General features: G+C 41.6%; 1 protein-coding gene and 1 long non-coding RNA gene across 6 annotated transcripts in view; one reads left to right on the top strand and one right to left on the bottom strand.

Moving 5' to 3' along the window:
• Positions 1-4,209: 4,209 nt before the first annotated feature.
• On the bottom strand, positions 4,210-14,066 carry NPBWR1 (neuropeptides B/W receptor 1). 3 transcript variants are annotated; one of them, XM_017727453.1, is made up of 3 exons: positions 13,939-14,066; positions 6,120-6,247; positions 4,210-5,685 (listed from the first exon to the last, which is right to left on the bottom strand). In XM_017727453.1, the coding sequence occupies exon 3, from the start codon at positions 5,639-5,641 to the stop codon at positions 4,658-4,660; it is 984 nt and encodes a 327-aa protein (XP_017582942.1). In that variant the 5' UTR covers positions 5,642-5,685; positions 6,120-6,247; positions 13,939-14,066; the 3' UTR covers positions 4,210-4,657. The 3 variants fall into 3 exon arrangements, with proteins under 3 accessions (XP_017582942.1, XP_017582941.1, XP_008643143.1); XM_017727452.1 differs by lacking the exon at positions 13,939-14,066 and adding an exon at positions 6,342-6,575; XM_008644921.2 differs by lacking the exon at positions 13,939-14,066 and having other exon boundaries at positions 6,120-6,575.
• LOC108444986 overlaps positions 6,182-16,009 on the top strand; it is a 28,349-nt gene continuing 18,521 nt past the window's right edge. For 2 of the 3 annotated variants that reach the window (XR_001859713.1, XR_001859711.1), the window contains exon 1: positions 6,187-6,265. This is a non-coding gene — a long non-coding RNA (uncharacterized LOC108444986). Of the gene's footprint in view, positions 6,266-16,009 lie in introns of all 3 variants that reach the window. The other variant, XR_001859712.1, reaches the window with a different exon arrangement.

The raw sequence follows: 16,009 nt of genomic DNA, 5'->3' as shown, positions 1-16,009 counted from the left end.
AATAGAGTATTAATTTTCTTTAGAAATGGGAGTACTTATTTTGGAAAACTGTTGAAGATTTTGCTCACAAGCATTTTATTAGGAAAAAAGGATCATTTTCATTGATTAAAAGGAGCAGGCACTGGAAACGTTCTGGAACCAGAAATGTAGGAGTGGTGGTCAACATCAGCTTTGGGTTTAGGGCAGCTGGCTCAGGAATAGTCAGGCAACTCTGCTGTTGCTGGGAATGTATGCAGGGTGATTTTTAAACACAATTTATAGAAAACTCATGGTCCTGAAGGAATATTTGTTTGCCAGAGGTCTTTAACCAGAGCTCCCAGGATGTGTCTGAGCCACCAAGGGACACATGGACTCAGGTTCCTGGTTGAAGGGGGGCTTGACAGTCACACACAGGATTACCCTCGGGGTCTCTATAGCTTGCTATATAGAGACTACAGGGAGATGTTCATGAGAAGCAGTGCATGTCTTTTAGAAGTCAAGGTATTGAAAAGATTTGGTGCTGACAAGTCTGCCACAAGCTGGAGGCCTGGTTCTGTTTAATCACATTATTTTGGCACGTGGGAAGCTGAATACTGACTTAAACAGAAAAAAATGACACTGTTCTCTCCTGCCTTGACTTAAGAGGCTTTACTGCAATCAAACCAGCAAACACCTGTTGTCCTCCTTTGTGTTTATCCAAGGCTCAGACCCTTCTGTGTCCCAGAAGTTTTCCCATCCCTGCTTTCTGCAGAGCAAGGCATCAGGCATTATACAGGTGTATTCTCCTTGTGCTCTAACCAACCACAGTCCCGAGAATACAACCCTTCCTACCCCTTACACCTTGTTCCCCGCCAAAAATCCCCCTCACAGACAAAATTTGAGGCATGCTTTTGGGCAGTGGCCAACAGTTCAAAATGCTGAATTCAACACCAGTCAGAGGAGTATAAACAAGGGAAAGGATAAGGCATAAGTAGCCAGAAAATTTAATTCTATTCTATTTATTTATATAATCTGTTTTTCTATTTTCTCTGCTTTCCCTCTGGTAGTCTGTATCAAATATCTGCAATATCAGTTGCAAGTTATAGTTATGCTGTGGAAAAAATGAATTCATTTTTATTTTAATAATTTTCATACATATAAAATACTTCCATGTATATAAAATACTTCCTTACAGCAACTCTATTGTCTCCCAATGTGACACTCTTAAGTTTCATTATTGCTGGTTAAACATGGGCTGAACAGGAGCAAAAACTCCTCCTCCAGAAAAAAGAAAAACGAAATGCTTAAAGGGAGCAAATGTATTGTTATATTATCATCTATTGCTGCTCTGGGAGCCAAAGTTTAGCATCTATACAACACCAAGCCATCCTTGCTGACCAGCAGGATTGAAAATTGAACCTCTCCTGCTGAGTATTGGTTTGGGTTACATTTAGGCTCTGCCAGAATGTTCTGTCTCCCAAACAAAACAGGCATATGCTAAAGCAAGAACTAAGTATTGTGTTTTCATATTGAAGCTCTGCAAGGTGCCAGGAGGCCTTACTTAGCACTCAGGACCCTCCTCAGGCTCTCCAGACTCAACTTCCTCTGCAATTCCTACAGTGGGATAGGCTCCCAGACACGTCACAGACACTGCAGACAGCACAGCTGTGCAAGGTGGGGGCTGCCCAGTGCAGGAAACTGAGCTGAACACCCCTGTCAGAGCTGGGCATTGCTCAAGCCTCAGTCTGCTCTGTGACCAACAACCCTGGGAAAACTCCAGCATTTGGAGAAACAGTGAATTCTTCTCAGATGTTCACCCTACTGTGAAAATAGGTAAGATGTGGCTTCAGAATGAGAAGGAATTTAGGGAAGGATTGTGCTTACAACAGGTGGTATTCTGTTTGCATTTTTATGATTCTACTAGAAAAAAGACAAGCAATCCAAGTTACTTTGAAGTGAAATTTGCTAATAGATAATTCTTCTCATATTTTCCCTTTAGGAAAACAAAAAATGAGCATGGGGAAGACAATGAAATGAAACATTGGCTAAGAGAAAAGGCATACTTTAAAATGCTTTCCCATTTCCTGAGAAATACAAAGATTTTAAAGAACCCTCTCCACACTGATCTAGACTAGAAAGTTGTTTATTTATTTAAAAACTTGAACCAGATTATATTTTTCAGGAACAGTTACAATTTTGATATTCAAAGCTAGATAAAAATGGAATACAAATCTGACTGTTCTTATAACTTATTGTAACTATCAGTCGGCATCTCAGAGATGTGTTTGATGTATAGGAACAGAGTAGGTTTTTCAGAAGCACAACAAAGCTACCAAAGTTTCAGTAATATTTCTGGGGTAAAAAGAAGCCCTGACAGGTGATGAGACAAATGTAACTGCATAGCAGCATGACCAAAGCACTTAGGTGGTCACTATCACAAACAATGTTCAAATCTGTGCCACTATGGTCACTGTTTGACAGAGAATTTTATTTCACTGGCATTCATCAGTTTCCAGGGAAGGACCACCACCAAAGAGGGCACAACGGTGCTGCAAATGTCTTTTCGGAGAATAAAGATGCTTACTTTTTAAACTGCATGCAGTCTTTAAGCAAATAATGTTGTTGCGGACATGATGACTGAAGAATAAAAGAGAGGTGGTGTGTGTAGCAGCAGCCTAAACAAAGAGAGATTTTGCTACTTGGCCCATAAAGACTAAATTCTTTCTCCATGGCAAGTGACTGACCACCAGGCAGCTGGTGGGAAAACTTAATTACGCTTTGTTTCAGGCAGAAAGATAAAGTGTGGGACACTGGTTCTCGAAGCACATTTTTTTCTATGCAGTGTGGAGATGGGTGCTCCACACCTTTTGGGCTTGCTCTTCCAAAGGCCAGCTTCTGTGTGTGATGGAAGTCAAATCATCCACCCTCCAATGAAACAGAACAACACTGTCATTCCCGAAAGGAGTCCTTCCATTTCCATAAAAGCTAGCCTGGGTGTTGAACTTAGCATTGACTGTCCCAGGGAATATCAATGTCTTATAAGGAGAAATTATTTAAGTGTCAACCCAGTTATATGTTATTATAAAGTATCAGGGTGCATAATTGCTATAATCTGCAAGTAAAATTTTTATTTGGAGTTTCTGTGGAAGGATTTCACAAAGGAAACTTTCCATACGCTTATGGCAGATCTTTAAACTGCAGCAGTGGGAAAGGACCTGGTGCAAGGTCTCCCAGGAGCAACCTGCAAACTTGAGCATGTGCCATACAAATCCTTATGCACCTCCTGAAAACCATCATGCCCTCCTGTGTAAGTGGAAATGCAATTCCTTAGCCACATTCCCTATCTCTCTGTTTTCAGAGGAGGTGAAAATATGTAAAAAATTGTGCTACTTTGATTTAGCATCTGCTGCAGGAAGTGCAGTGAACACCTCTAAGAAGAGAAATGTTAAGTGATTGCAGATATTTCTCAGTCCTCAACATTTTTGTAGATTTCCTTAGAGGACTAAAAGAGGAGATGAGACAGGAGGAGAAAACCTCCTCATGCAGTGTTTGGACATATGAATTCTAGTGAAACTTTCACCCTCTCTCTCCTGCTTCAGGTAAAATTAAACCTTCTTTTGGGTATTTTTTTATATTTTTTTTTTCACTTCTCCTTCTTAAGAAAAATATTAATAAATCTTACCAAAAAGTGGAATACAAGTATGTGAGGGATAGTTTAAAAGTAGCCTAACCACTGCAAGTTATTTGTGATTTCTAAGGGAAGAAGTCAGGATATTCTCCATGTTTCAGAAGGATCTTTTCAAACCCTTAAAAGGTAACTGGTTCTGAAGATACCCTCTGATTCTGTTTTCTAGGACCACAAACTAAATATCTGTAAGTGCAATAGCCCATAAACACATGACAAATGATAAAGTATTCACCACTTCTGATATAAACAAAAGCTGCATTTTTTTGCAAACTATGACCAAGTGCACTGTTAAGCTATTTTCTGCAGCAAGTGGCTCCAAACCCACACCTGTGTATTTTATTCATTAGGGAGGACTTGCTCTTTTTTCCTTAAATCCAGACTGATAGCTCTGTTACATGTTATCATGGATTTTGACTACCTTATCTTAGTCCCCTGTAAAACGTAATGAGCTCAATACCTTGGTTTATTCCTTATCCTTTGGAGTTGTGCCTTTTCAATATTGCTAAGTTTGCAAGACTTTGGGTAAGCAGGTCCTGCAGGTACGGAAAGAGACTGAGGAATCATTAAGCAGGACAGTTGGTAACACACTTTTATTGAGCTTTACAAATCACCAGTGATTGAGACAGTCACGTGTCTTGAGTTCACAAAACAATGCCTTGAAAAAGGGAAAAGAGACCTGTGGCAGCTCCAAACCTAGGTCAGAAAGCACATTAGAGAGAAGGAATGTAAAAAACCCAACAACTAACTAACTAATTAACTAACTAACTAACTAACTAAGTAACCAACCAACCAAAAACACAGGGCAAGGAAAGCAGTGCTAAGGAAATGAGTGCAGGACAATTGAGAAAGACGCACCAGGCCCCAATTCGTGTCTTGGGTAGTGAGACAACCTGAAGCCCTGTGGGCCATCACAAGGAGACTGGAGAGAAAGCACTCTCTAGACTGGAGTCACCCAGGAGAAGCAGGTGACTCTAGGAGGGACACAGGACAGGGCAGAGGGTTGGGCTGGCTTTATGAGGCGGATCTGCAATCTATCAGTTTGCGAAAGTTCCTCCGGAAACTGTCATCCAGAAAGGCATACAGGAAAGGGTTAAAGCAGCTGTTGGCATAGCTTAGGCTGGTGATGAAGTAGGAAATCTCAATGACGAGTGGAGTTTGTGGGATGTCCATGATGAGGGCCACCACCGCACTAAGGTGAAAGGGCGTCCAGCAGAACAGGCACACAGCCAGGATAACAACCACCATCACTGTCACCTTCTTTTTGGCTTTGTCCAGGGCTTTTGCATTGCAGTGGAGCTGCAGATGTCTCAGTCTGCAGAGCATAGTGGTGTAGAGGGTGCAGATGGTGGACACTGGGATGACAAAGCCTAGAATAAGGGTGTAGATCCGACTGCCTTTCCACCAGACACTCTCGGGGTGGGGGAACACGAAGACGCACTGGGAGCGCCCCTGCTCCTTGTGTATCTTAGCAAAGACAGTAAAGGGCAGGATGATGACAGTGACAAAGGACCAGACGCAGAGGCTCACAATTTTGGCTGCTCGGTAGGTGCGGTAGGACATCTTCCTGGACTTGGTGGTGGCCACCACAACGAGGTAGCGGTCAATGCTCATGACAGTGAGGAAGTAGATGCTGGAGAAGGTGTTGTATTGGTCTATGGAGATGATGAGCTTGCACATGAACTCTCCGAAGGGCCACTGCAGGAGCAGGTAGTCAGCAATGTTGATGGGCAGCACCAAGGTAAAGAGCTCATCAGCAATGGCCAGGTTGAGGATGAAGATGTTGGTTACCGTTTTCATCTTTGGTGCTTTGAGGATTACATAGATGACAGCAGTGTTGCCTGTCAGTCCCACAGCACAGATGACTGAGTAGATGACAGGCACCATGATGTAGTACCTGGGGCTAAGTGGAGGAGTGGACATATTCAGACCCCTATGTCCTCTCCCAGTGCAGTCTGCACATGAGGAATTGATTTCAGGGAGGGAGGAACTCTCCATGGCTACAGGAGAGGATGGCTAGGATCAGTGGTGGTGAGGATGACCTGGAAGTGGGGAAAAATAGGTGAGACCTCTGCTCTTTGCAAGGCTGTCTCCTCTGGCACATCCAAAAGCCAAAATCTCACATAAACTGCCCACCACCACCCTGTTGGGAGCAAAGGAAGATTACCAAGGGCTTATCCAGTAACCAAGTGACCCAGAGGCTGCCCCTTCCCTCCTCCCACACAGGTGAGGGCTGTGCAGGGTCAGTGCTCAGCCTCGGGTTCCTCCGAAGTGACCGACCATCGCAGGGTGACAGCGCTCGCCTGGGAGCCCAGAGGTCCGACCCGGTCGCCTTCCACGCCGACCTCGGGGCGCCCACGGCAGGAGTCCTGCCCTCTGGGGGAGCCGGTGTCCTCGGTATGCTCCCCAAAAAGCAAAACCCACCCCGTTCCCGACTGCACAGAGCACTTTGAAAATGGAGCAAGGATGCACTGACCTGTTTCAGCCTGGCTGCGGCGGTGCGGCTCCCTGAGCGGCGGGATGCGGTGCTGGGTCCGTGCAGGACGGATGTGCCGGTGCCCCTCTTTGCTCGATCCTGAGAGTTACAGCCGTGTCCGTCTCGATCTGGGCAGCAAGAGACAGGTAACGCGAACAGCAGAGAGGATGGTTTAAAAGTCGGAAGCTGGGGCGCTGGAAAGAGACTTATGCGTTTGTTTACCGGAAGTCACATCTCTTCCCGAGGTCTGGCAGTGCAGCAATGGGGAGAAAAATCCCAGCTGCAGGTGGCATCTGCTGGTCTCGCTGTCTCTGAGACCTCAGTGCTCAGCGCCTGCCTGGCCCCGGGACCGTCCCGGCGCGGGGCGTGGGCAGCGTGATGCTGTACATCAGGCTCTAGCAACATGAACGAGAGGAAGATGCCCCTGCTTATTGAGGGGGGGTTGGACTAGATGGCCTTTAAAGTTCCCTTCTGACCGAAACTGATCTATGATTCTGGCATCTTGCCAGGAAAAGGTATTTTTCACGGGATTCAGAGGCAGGATGGATGAACAATAGACCCTATGCATCTGCCTGACACTTTGACTCCTTCATGCTGTGCTAGCAATAAACTGGAATATAACCCTGGGAAGCCAATCTTTTTCAAGAGGATAATTCAGCTTTCCTGATTATCATGTTTGGGGTTTTTTTTTCTGAAAAGTACATGGTATAAAATCTATCTAACTTTAGTTTCATTTTTGTTGCCTTTTCAATGACAGAATTCTATGGGCTTGCAATACATTTGACAAAATTTTTGCATCCCTAAAATCAGAAGTGCAAACAACTTCTTTTTTTTTCTTTTTTTTTTTTTTTAATGCTACAAGCAATACTGACCACATTCATTGTCAATAATTACTAAAAAATTACTAATAATGTAATATATGCATCTTTTGGCAAACTGGCATAACTGTTTATTATCTGTAAGCTAATACCATGGAGAGAGATAAACACAGCCTGGGTCTGATTGTCCCATATTCTGGTGCATAATTACCTAGATCAGCAGGATATCACCAATCTTAAAACCCAAGCAAATAAATTATTAAGTAAATACATGAAAAAGGACAAGAAAAGTACCTTCGATTCATTGTAACTATGATTTTTTGTAGCTGTCTTATTTTATTTCAGATTACTAGCTACATTGTATAGCAAATGATACTTCACCATACAGAGCACACTCTCTGCTCTGTGATTCTTTATTTCCTTTACAGAAATACTTGAGAATAAAAGGTGTTCACACTCTTGTGTGCTCCCATGAGAATGACATAAATACTGTGCTGCAGGCTCCTCATGGAGTTTTGCTTCCCTTTTTTGCCTATAGTTTCACAATCCAAGTAATGAAAATGTCACTTTTGCTATGGAGTTTATTAGAAGCTAGCATTTGAGTCAGGTTTTGTGACCTAAAGTCTTAGGCACAGTTGTCTGAAAGTGAATATAGCTTTGGAAACTCAACGTGCTTATTCCCCATACTGCAGCAGTAGTATGACAGAGGTGCCCTACCATGCTGACTACTGAGAAGTTTCTTGGGGAATTCTTCCATACTGGTCCTCTGTAGGCACTTTCTTGGTAACATGCAAGTGCTGGAGGTGACCTAACCTTAATGTGTGCAAAAATTTTTTCACAGTAGTGTTTGTACCCACCTTTCAGTTTATCATTGCCTGAACTGGGAATCTTCTTCTTCCCAGAAAAAGATCCCCTAACTTTAGCAATAACTTTACTCTGTGGAGTTAATGTCTGGGTTTTTTGACTGTGTCAGGTCAAAAATGCAATTCTAATAGAAAACTGACTAGGAGGAATCTGCATTTTTCCTCTCTCTTGGTAGCCAAAGAAATAGATTTTGGGCCTAATAAACCTCCGATGCTTATGTGGACTGCTGTCATTACTCAGGGAATTGTAGCTGTCTGTACAGCACACCTATAAACAATTTGCCTCTACTGTCATTGCTGATACTGATGTAATGTTTGAAGGCATCAAAAGACATCAGGTTTTATATACAGCCCTCAAAGTAATTATTTTCCCCTTTTATAACATCAGTTTCCCAGAAAGGCAGTCAAAGGGCTTTATAAGTTTATAGCTGACTACTATAAACCTAGAAATTCTATTTTTCTGTGAATATGTCCAAGCCACAGCATGTATCTCAATGTCTCAGCAGGTGCACAGACCATCTTCCTTTCAGCTGAAAGCAAAGAGAAATGAGAAATGTTAGGAATAACCTGATGACTTCTACAAGTTGAGACTGTCAGGATTGGGAAGTTTAGACTGATAGCCACAGCAGCTTCTCTAGGAGTCATTAAAAACTGTAGGCCAAATCCAGCTCTTGGCCAATTAACTATGACCCCATTACCTCTGGTGGAACTGTGCCTGCTGACAAAGTTGTACCAGATGGTCATTTGGCATGTTCACAGTATATGAGAAGACAGTGATTTGTAATCATCATCATATGTGTGTACAAAATATCTCTGACTGTGTTTCCTTCTGAATACTTTGAGCAGTTTATGCTGTCCTAGTTAGAAGAAGTCATATGTCATTTTCTTTGAGCAGTTTAAATCATAATTGGCTCTTTAATGTATTTAAGTATCGTTATCTGGTGACCTAGATGAGCAACAAACGAGAAAATGACTTCATGAATTGCCACTAAGAGCTGAGATTTCATCATAATGATGACGTACCTTCTCTGTTCATTTGATCCATGTTTGAATTTTAGAGTATATCCTTTTCTCCTGTGGGCTAAATGCATGTGAGAGAGATCCATTTTAGTGGTGAACTGGGTCAGTTTTGAAGAACTTCCATCATCTCAAGTGGGGAAAAAGGCGCCACATAATTTTCTTTGCAGGAGTGCCTCATCAATCAGTACAGAAAATAGCTCAGTAGTGGAGCTAGGGTGCAGCTTCTGCAATGCACTCATTTTCTGCCTTTGGCACTGACTTATTTGCCAACACAATGCACAGATGTGGAGGAGCTCAAAAATTTTCACATGAGAGTCTCCTTCTGTGACTCCTGCCCTTGAGGGAGAAAATATGTTGGATTAATAGAGCTATTCATTAGGTATAAAGGACTAAGCTTGCCAGGTGACATCAAGATCAGACTTCTCTACACCAATCTTCACAAATTCTATCAATCTTTTCAATCTTGCATGAATCCTTTCAAAAAACATCCAGTGATGGCAGAACCACAGCCTCTCCAGATAATTTGCTCTATAAAATCTGTTCTTCAAACCCTGACGTTTTGTTGTGATTGTAAACACTTTGGTTGTTTTCCTGCCCCAAATGGAAGCTCAGAACAGAACATTTTCTGTCCCCTGTGATGAGCTTTTCCATGTGTGAACACTGCAGTGTCTTTTCTCTAGAGCTGACAAACACAGTTCTTACTGTCTTTCCTTTTGCCTCATCTGTTTGAGATCAGAGGACCAGTTATTTTCATTTGGTCCATGGTTGGGTTTTTTTTTTTGTTTTGTTTTGGTTTTTTTTTTTGGTTTTTTTTTGTTTTGTTTTGTTTTTTGTTTTTTGTTTCGTGGTATGTTCTATTGGGTTTTTTTGGAATTTATTATATGCCCTTTGTCTGTGATAGTATCAAAGCAAAGTTTCGCATCAGTAAACAAGGCCTGTGGCAAAGCTTCAGATTGTTTTGATTTAGCCAGGGTTGGTAGGCTTCTGCAAACTCAGTATTTGGAGAAATAGAGAGTCCTGTGAGGTAGGACTGGAACACTGGGAAGCTGTTATGGGAGGATATGTGCATGGTGTCTTTTGCACTGCATTACTCAGCAAGTAATCAACCTGTGTCTATCACATCTTACTGGTTTCAATTCAATATCACCCCAGTAAGATGAGCTTGTGTCCCACAGACTGAACTAATCTCTCTGCCTGTGTTCCCCACAGCTGCATTCTGTGGGAGCAGCTGACTTCTGGCACTGCATCAGTGTGAATAAGTGTTAGACCTCAGTGTGCTGGAAGGGCACGCAGGTGGTGAGCAGCTGAACCATGCAGGCCTTAGAAATAAATTCTGAGCTCTTTTAAAATGTGATTGGTAGCAGTGAGTTTTTTAAAACAAAAGAAAACTAAACAGCTTGTTCTAAACCCAAGTGTGTGTGTGTATATATATATCTGTGTGCGTATATGTAGTTAATCAGTACAATATGAGTGAAGCATAACAAGGGTAATTGAAGAGAAGCAAAAGCAGTAGCTGAATAATAATAAAATAAAAATCCAACAAAAACCCCTATGTGCATGTTTTTGTTGCCTTTGGGGTTTGGGGTTTTTTGTAATAAAAAATTCACTAAACTTCAATGTATTCCTCACATGTCTTTGTCTTTGTTATCTATTTGTGAAAGAGAATGTCCTGCCTAAGTCAGATGAACTTAGCAATTCTTTTAAATCCATTCATTTCAATAGGTTCTTACAAACTTATTGATGGGCTTATATTAGACTCTGTGCTTGATGTAGTGGGAATCAGTTCCATAAATTCCTCATTGACTTTGCTATTCTAACATGAGAATTGGAAGGACATTTAAATTATCAGGGAAAAGGAATCCACTTGCAAGACAAAAAATTAGCAACAGAACAGAAGTAACTGCAATACAAAATGCAGCTGTCCAAACTTGATCAAAACTTCTGGAAGACTTGAGTGCTCTTCAGCCTACAAATGATGAAATAGAAATTCTGCTTTTTATCTTTGCTATTAAGGTCACTAACTTATGGAATTACTGTTCTCCAAGGCAGATCTTTAATAAAAACCCAACGAAACTGTAAGATATTTAAGATCCTCTGTACAAGCTCCAAAAAACTTGTTCGAATTTTTAGCTTTGCCGCAGTGAGACATCACAGCCAATCCTCTTACTGTTTTCAGCACACAATCAAGGCTCCCTGGGCAGGCTCTCCGGCATTTAAAGAACACTGTTGGGCACTATGAGGTTTCTTCTTATATACCAAGTCTATCATGATGCATCACCACTCCTCCTACCTGATGGAAACACAGTCAAATGAATTTGCTTTTTCCTTCTGCCAGACTTGTCAGTGCATGCAAACTCGCACTCTTAAACTGTTTCTCATGTGCAGCTGGGTTTCTTAGCTCGCTATTAAAGCTCTCAGATTATAGGACTGAATTAGTGTGTAACTGTCACATAACCTTTGTAATTCTCCTAAGAAGAATTTTGCTGCTGAAATGTGGCAGCTATTTGGTAAAACTACTCCAGAAAGGTCATAAACTTGTTAAAGATTGATCAGCAATTGCTGAAGTGCAGCTCCATAATTGATAGCATACCAGATCTTCTTTCTTAACATGCTGTTTAAATTTCCACAGCATGCACTTTGATTTGTCTGATATTATTCATAGCTGGTGTCTTCAGTCTAGAGTTTCACATACATCTTCTTGATTTTTATATTGGCTTTTATTCCAAGTATGTCTATATTAACTGAGTGTATAATAAGGCACAAGGACCAACAAAGTCAGTACATCGTATTAATGAAACCAGTGTGGTGTGTTTTGGATTAATCTTTTAAAAAGCAATCTGTAAAACTGAGGGTAAGAGGTAATAAAATCTCCATCTGTTAACCTTGGAATGCTGATGAAACATAGAGAATGGGACATCCTTTTATATATGGGTGTTACTACTACAAAGATTGTTCTAAGTTAATAAGTCATAAAAAGGAGTAAGAAAACATGTGGGAGAAACCTCAGGTTCAAGAACACCCTTTCAAAGACAAGGCATCAAAGAATACATTCAATGTAACCTTCACAATATTTTGAATTTCATTTTACTTATACAATTATAAAAAATTTTCTCAAATAAGGAACAAAGTATTTTTGGACTGGATTGGGAAAAAAAATCCATATATAGATATGTAAATCTTGTTGGAAAGGATAAATAGAATTTTGATATATCAAAAGGATATATGACAAGTGTGTCAAATGCAAATATTGAGCCAGAGTGGGGAGGGGAGTGGTTTTCTTTTTAGTAGGAGTACTAAACTGGGAAATACCATTCCTAAACCACAACATGTTATTGAGCCAAGTACTAATGTGGCTGCTATTATTGAACTTGTCCATGTATTTTGGAAACAGTTCTGATCTTAGGTTTATCACCTGTGTAAGGCCCATGTTTCCGTACTTGCTGCATTTAATGTCTGTTTTCTTGATGACTCCCCAGGCAGTCCAGTAGGTGCCAGCTTACACCCTCTCTCTGTGTTTTTTTGCTGTTCCAAGCATGACATTTAAACCTCAGTTTCCTGTGGGACAAGTACACAGCTGTCTATGAGGAAAGCCCTTCTTTCAAACTATCTAGAAACTATCCCTAAGTGTCTAAATAGTGTGTTGCACTTTATATAGGGAAGATTGCATCGATGTCCATACAGTCTCAAGAAGTGGTGCATTATCTCAAGGTCCACAGTGTGATGATGCTGCCTGCAGCAGGAAAGCCAGCCAGGAGGGTCTGCGAGCTTCTCTCTTTCATCCCTGTCTGTTCTGCAGCCATGGCTGCTGCTTTATCATTTGGTTTTTAAGTAAGCGAAGTTTCCCACAAGTTCCCACCACTGAGCTACATCATCTTCAAAGAAAACACCTAAATTAGACCTTTGGCAGCTGTGGTGTCCAACTTCACACTAAGACTAGCTGTTGGTGAGCCTTTGCTCTTAACCATTGGCTGGCTGCATTAAACACGACACAGGAGCAGGAAGACACCAGTACTTCATATCTCAATAAGTAATTTTGCAGGAGAACAATTTTGTTATTGCAGACATTTGTTTAAGAAATAGTGCAAATAATTAATAATATCTTTTAAATATACACATAATAAAGATATTTAAGTGTGAAAAAAAACATCAGTGGGACTGCTTGGGGCTGAAGGCGAATAAAAGCTTCCTACTGCAGAAAAGCTTGTTGAAATAAAAATCAGAGAGCTGGGCAGAGCAGCAAATACTGATTATTGGATATAATGATGAAACTACATGGTGTGGGTTTTTTCTTTACAACATTTATCGAGCCAAAGTTATCAGTCTCAGAGAGTTGAGTTTTCCTTCAAACCTTTTCTACCCCACTGCTCTCCCATTGCTTTCCCTTTAGTTAAGTGTTCAAATAAAATACTTCCAAGCTTTTTTTAGTCTGTGAACCACCGACATCTGGCACTTCGTGAGTTGTTTTACTCCCTTTCCAGAGGCAAAGACAGTCATCTCTGCTGGGGCAAAGCCAACTCTGGTCTTGGGGCTGATGCTTAGCTTTCATCTGCCTTAGCCATGATGTGTTTATCACCACTTTCAGGCTACAAAAAGCCTTCCCAGAATCAGGAACATTATCAGAAAGCCCATGCTATTCAAAGCATCACAAAGCATGAAGAACAAGTCTATGTACCTCTAAGGCAATGCTTTGGCAATACAATGTAGGAGAAGAAGACAAAAACTCTTGTAGGCTTTTAGCGAGAAAACCAACCTCAGAGATGCTTAAAAGCAATCCAGAGATTCCTTTTTTGAACTACCCCCCAAAGTAAAATAAAATTTAAAAAAAACACCAACCCCCCCAAACAAACAAACAAGAAACCTCCCAAAAAAACCAATTCATAGGCAGAGAGGACTGGAAAAAAACTAGAAGAAAAGAGGCCTATGAAAAGAAGTTATCACATACAGTCTGATTTTTGTGGGATGGGAAAGACAGAAGGTCAACTTTGTAAAAGACATCCTATTAAGAAATCATTTAAACAGTGAAATGAAGAAGCAGCATCTACATCTTAGACAAACATAAAACAGGAAAACAAAGAAGGAAGGAAATCATAGTGCCTTTATATATACAGAGGAACTTACAGATAGTCTCCATTTCCTGCCTAGATTACTGCTTAGATGCTGGTTAATTGCGGGGGTACAGGTGATTTCAACCACTGTCTCCTCAGGAAAACACAAGCAACCAGCTGTGGTGTTAGCAACCCACGTTTAGCACGTAACTTTCAATCATGGTGAGAACGCATGAGTCCCTTGTTTTGTCTTTTGCATATTTTCCCCTCATTGGTTAGTATTTTGCCTTCCTGTTTTATGTATGAAGTTATGTATATTCATGTTCCTTTTTTAATATGTATTAGTTCTAGAAAGTTCCTTGTTCCTCGACGCCCCATTGGATCCTTCCCTGAGTCCCTCCTATGTGTTGTCCCCATTGGTTCCCTTCCTGTCACCTGCTTGTCTCTATCCCATTGGCTGAGATCCCTTTCCCCGCCTATTCTGTACCCAGTATAAGATCCCTGGACCCTCCCACCAGTTGGCCTCTTCGTCCCTGTCGTTTCACTGGAGTAAACCTGCGTGGAGCACATACAGAGAGTCCCCTCTCTTTCTTGCCTTCACCTGTGTGCCTGCCTGACAGCAACAGGGAGATCCAGCCCCTTTGGGTGAGGAGCTCTGCCCCGTTTTCATCGTGTGCTGGGCACTGAGTGCCGCCTTCCAGAGGGGTTTCAGCGTTGACCTCCGGGCTTCTTTGTGTCGGCACACGAGGGGTAAAACCCCCTTCTGTCAGCTCCCAGTGGCTGGAAACCCCTATAGCTAATGAATGATTTCTGTATGTGAGCTGAAATGCAAGGACTTTCTAGCACTTCACTCAGAAAACTAAAATAATTTCTTCTAAACTCTTCATGTTACCATTAAACTTTGTGCCATGCAAATAGCAAGCACCATACTTGTTGTTTCATGCTTTGCTTGTGCATGCACTGTTGATTACTTACGTTTCCAAGACTCTGAAGTTTTGAAATACTGTTACCTATTTTGTGACGAGTGCCCTTGGCTGAAAACTTTTCATTACTTCTTGACTGCAATTCTGTTGTCTGTCTGTGGCTTCAGCCTGGCAGTCACAAGTTTAATTGCTCTGGTAAGTGACTCATGTATTTGTCGCCTGAGGCTGCTTGGTAACTAGGCCCACATCAATTTTCACTTCTTTGAACAGTTCTAGGTCTATGCCAAGCCTAGACACAGACTATTGTTCTTCAGTTTGCCATATAATCACTGGAACACTGGCATTCTCAGCTGCTGGGGGCTAGGCCAACGCAGCCTTGTGTGCACGACGGTGGTTTTAGGTAAACTGTGGTTTCTATGGGATACATTATTCCAACCTGCTGTTCTTCCCACCATGTGTAAACACAGAGCAATATGCTTGCTGATGGACTAATATACCTAAATTGCCAGCTGGACTGCCCTAGCCTAGGAATACTTCTATCCCCCCCCCCCGTCCTATCATTTGAGCAACATGGAAGGTGTCCCTGCCCATAACAAGGGGGTTGGAACTAGATGATCTTTAAGGTCCCTTCCAATATAAACCATTCTATAATTCTGTGATCAATTTTAAGTTGTGTTTCTTCTTGTGCTGCCTGTTTTAATGTCTAAATAAAAGTTAAAAATTTTCAAGGTAGAGTGGGGAGGGTTGCAGTTAATTGTGAAAACTAGTATATTGTAGAGAGCCAGAGGAGTAGATTTGGACCATTAGCATTTCTCAGAGACAGCTCAAACAGGAGGATCTGCCTCAGTCAACCTCTTGATACAGAAACAGGAGTATGTTCAACCTGTGTGCTGCCCTTTCTGCTGATGACTCTTTTTACAGGACAAGGAATGAGACAGTTCAAGCACTTCCATCTCTAATCATGGTAGCACTAACACAGATGGAGCTTCCCAAAATAGTTGGCTTTTTCCTCTCTTAGTAAAAAAATGAGAAATTCATGACATCCTCAACTCAATCTGGATAGCGCCAGGCAGCCAGGAATTCTTCTGGAAAGAATATCTCAGGGCTAGCAAGCACAGAATTGATTTAAATCTGTCCTTAGGACCCATAATGTTGCCAGCCAGTATAAGGAGGCAAAAAAGTCAGGCTTGTGGCCAAGACTGTGAAAAATGGGTACATCAT

The sequence above is a fragment of the Corvus brachyrhynchos genome, unplaced genomic scaffold (assembly GCF_000691975.1).
Source record: "Corvus brachyrhynchos isolate BGI_N302 unplaced genomic scaffold, ASM69197v1 scaffold60, whole genome shotgun sequence".
NCBI classification, from domain to species: domain Eukaryota; kingdom Metazoa; phylum Chordata; class Aves; order Passeriformes; family Corvidae; genus Corvus; species Corvus brachyrhynchos.
Note: the sequence above shows the minus strand (reverse complement) of the source record. Positions and strands in the feature narration are given on the sequence as shown.

Coding starts and splice junctions, on each gene's coding strand:
- NPBWR1 (XM_017727453.1), bottom strand. CDS start 5,641: ATGGAGAGTTCCTCCCTCCCTGAAATCAATTCCTCATGTGCAGACTGC.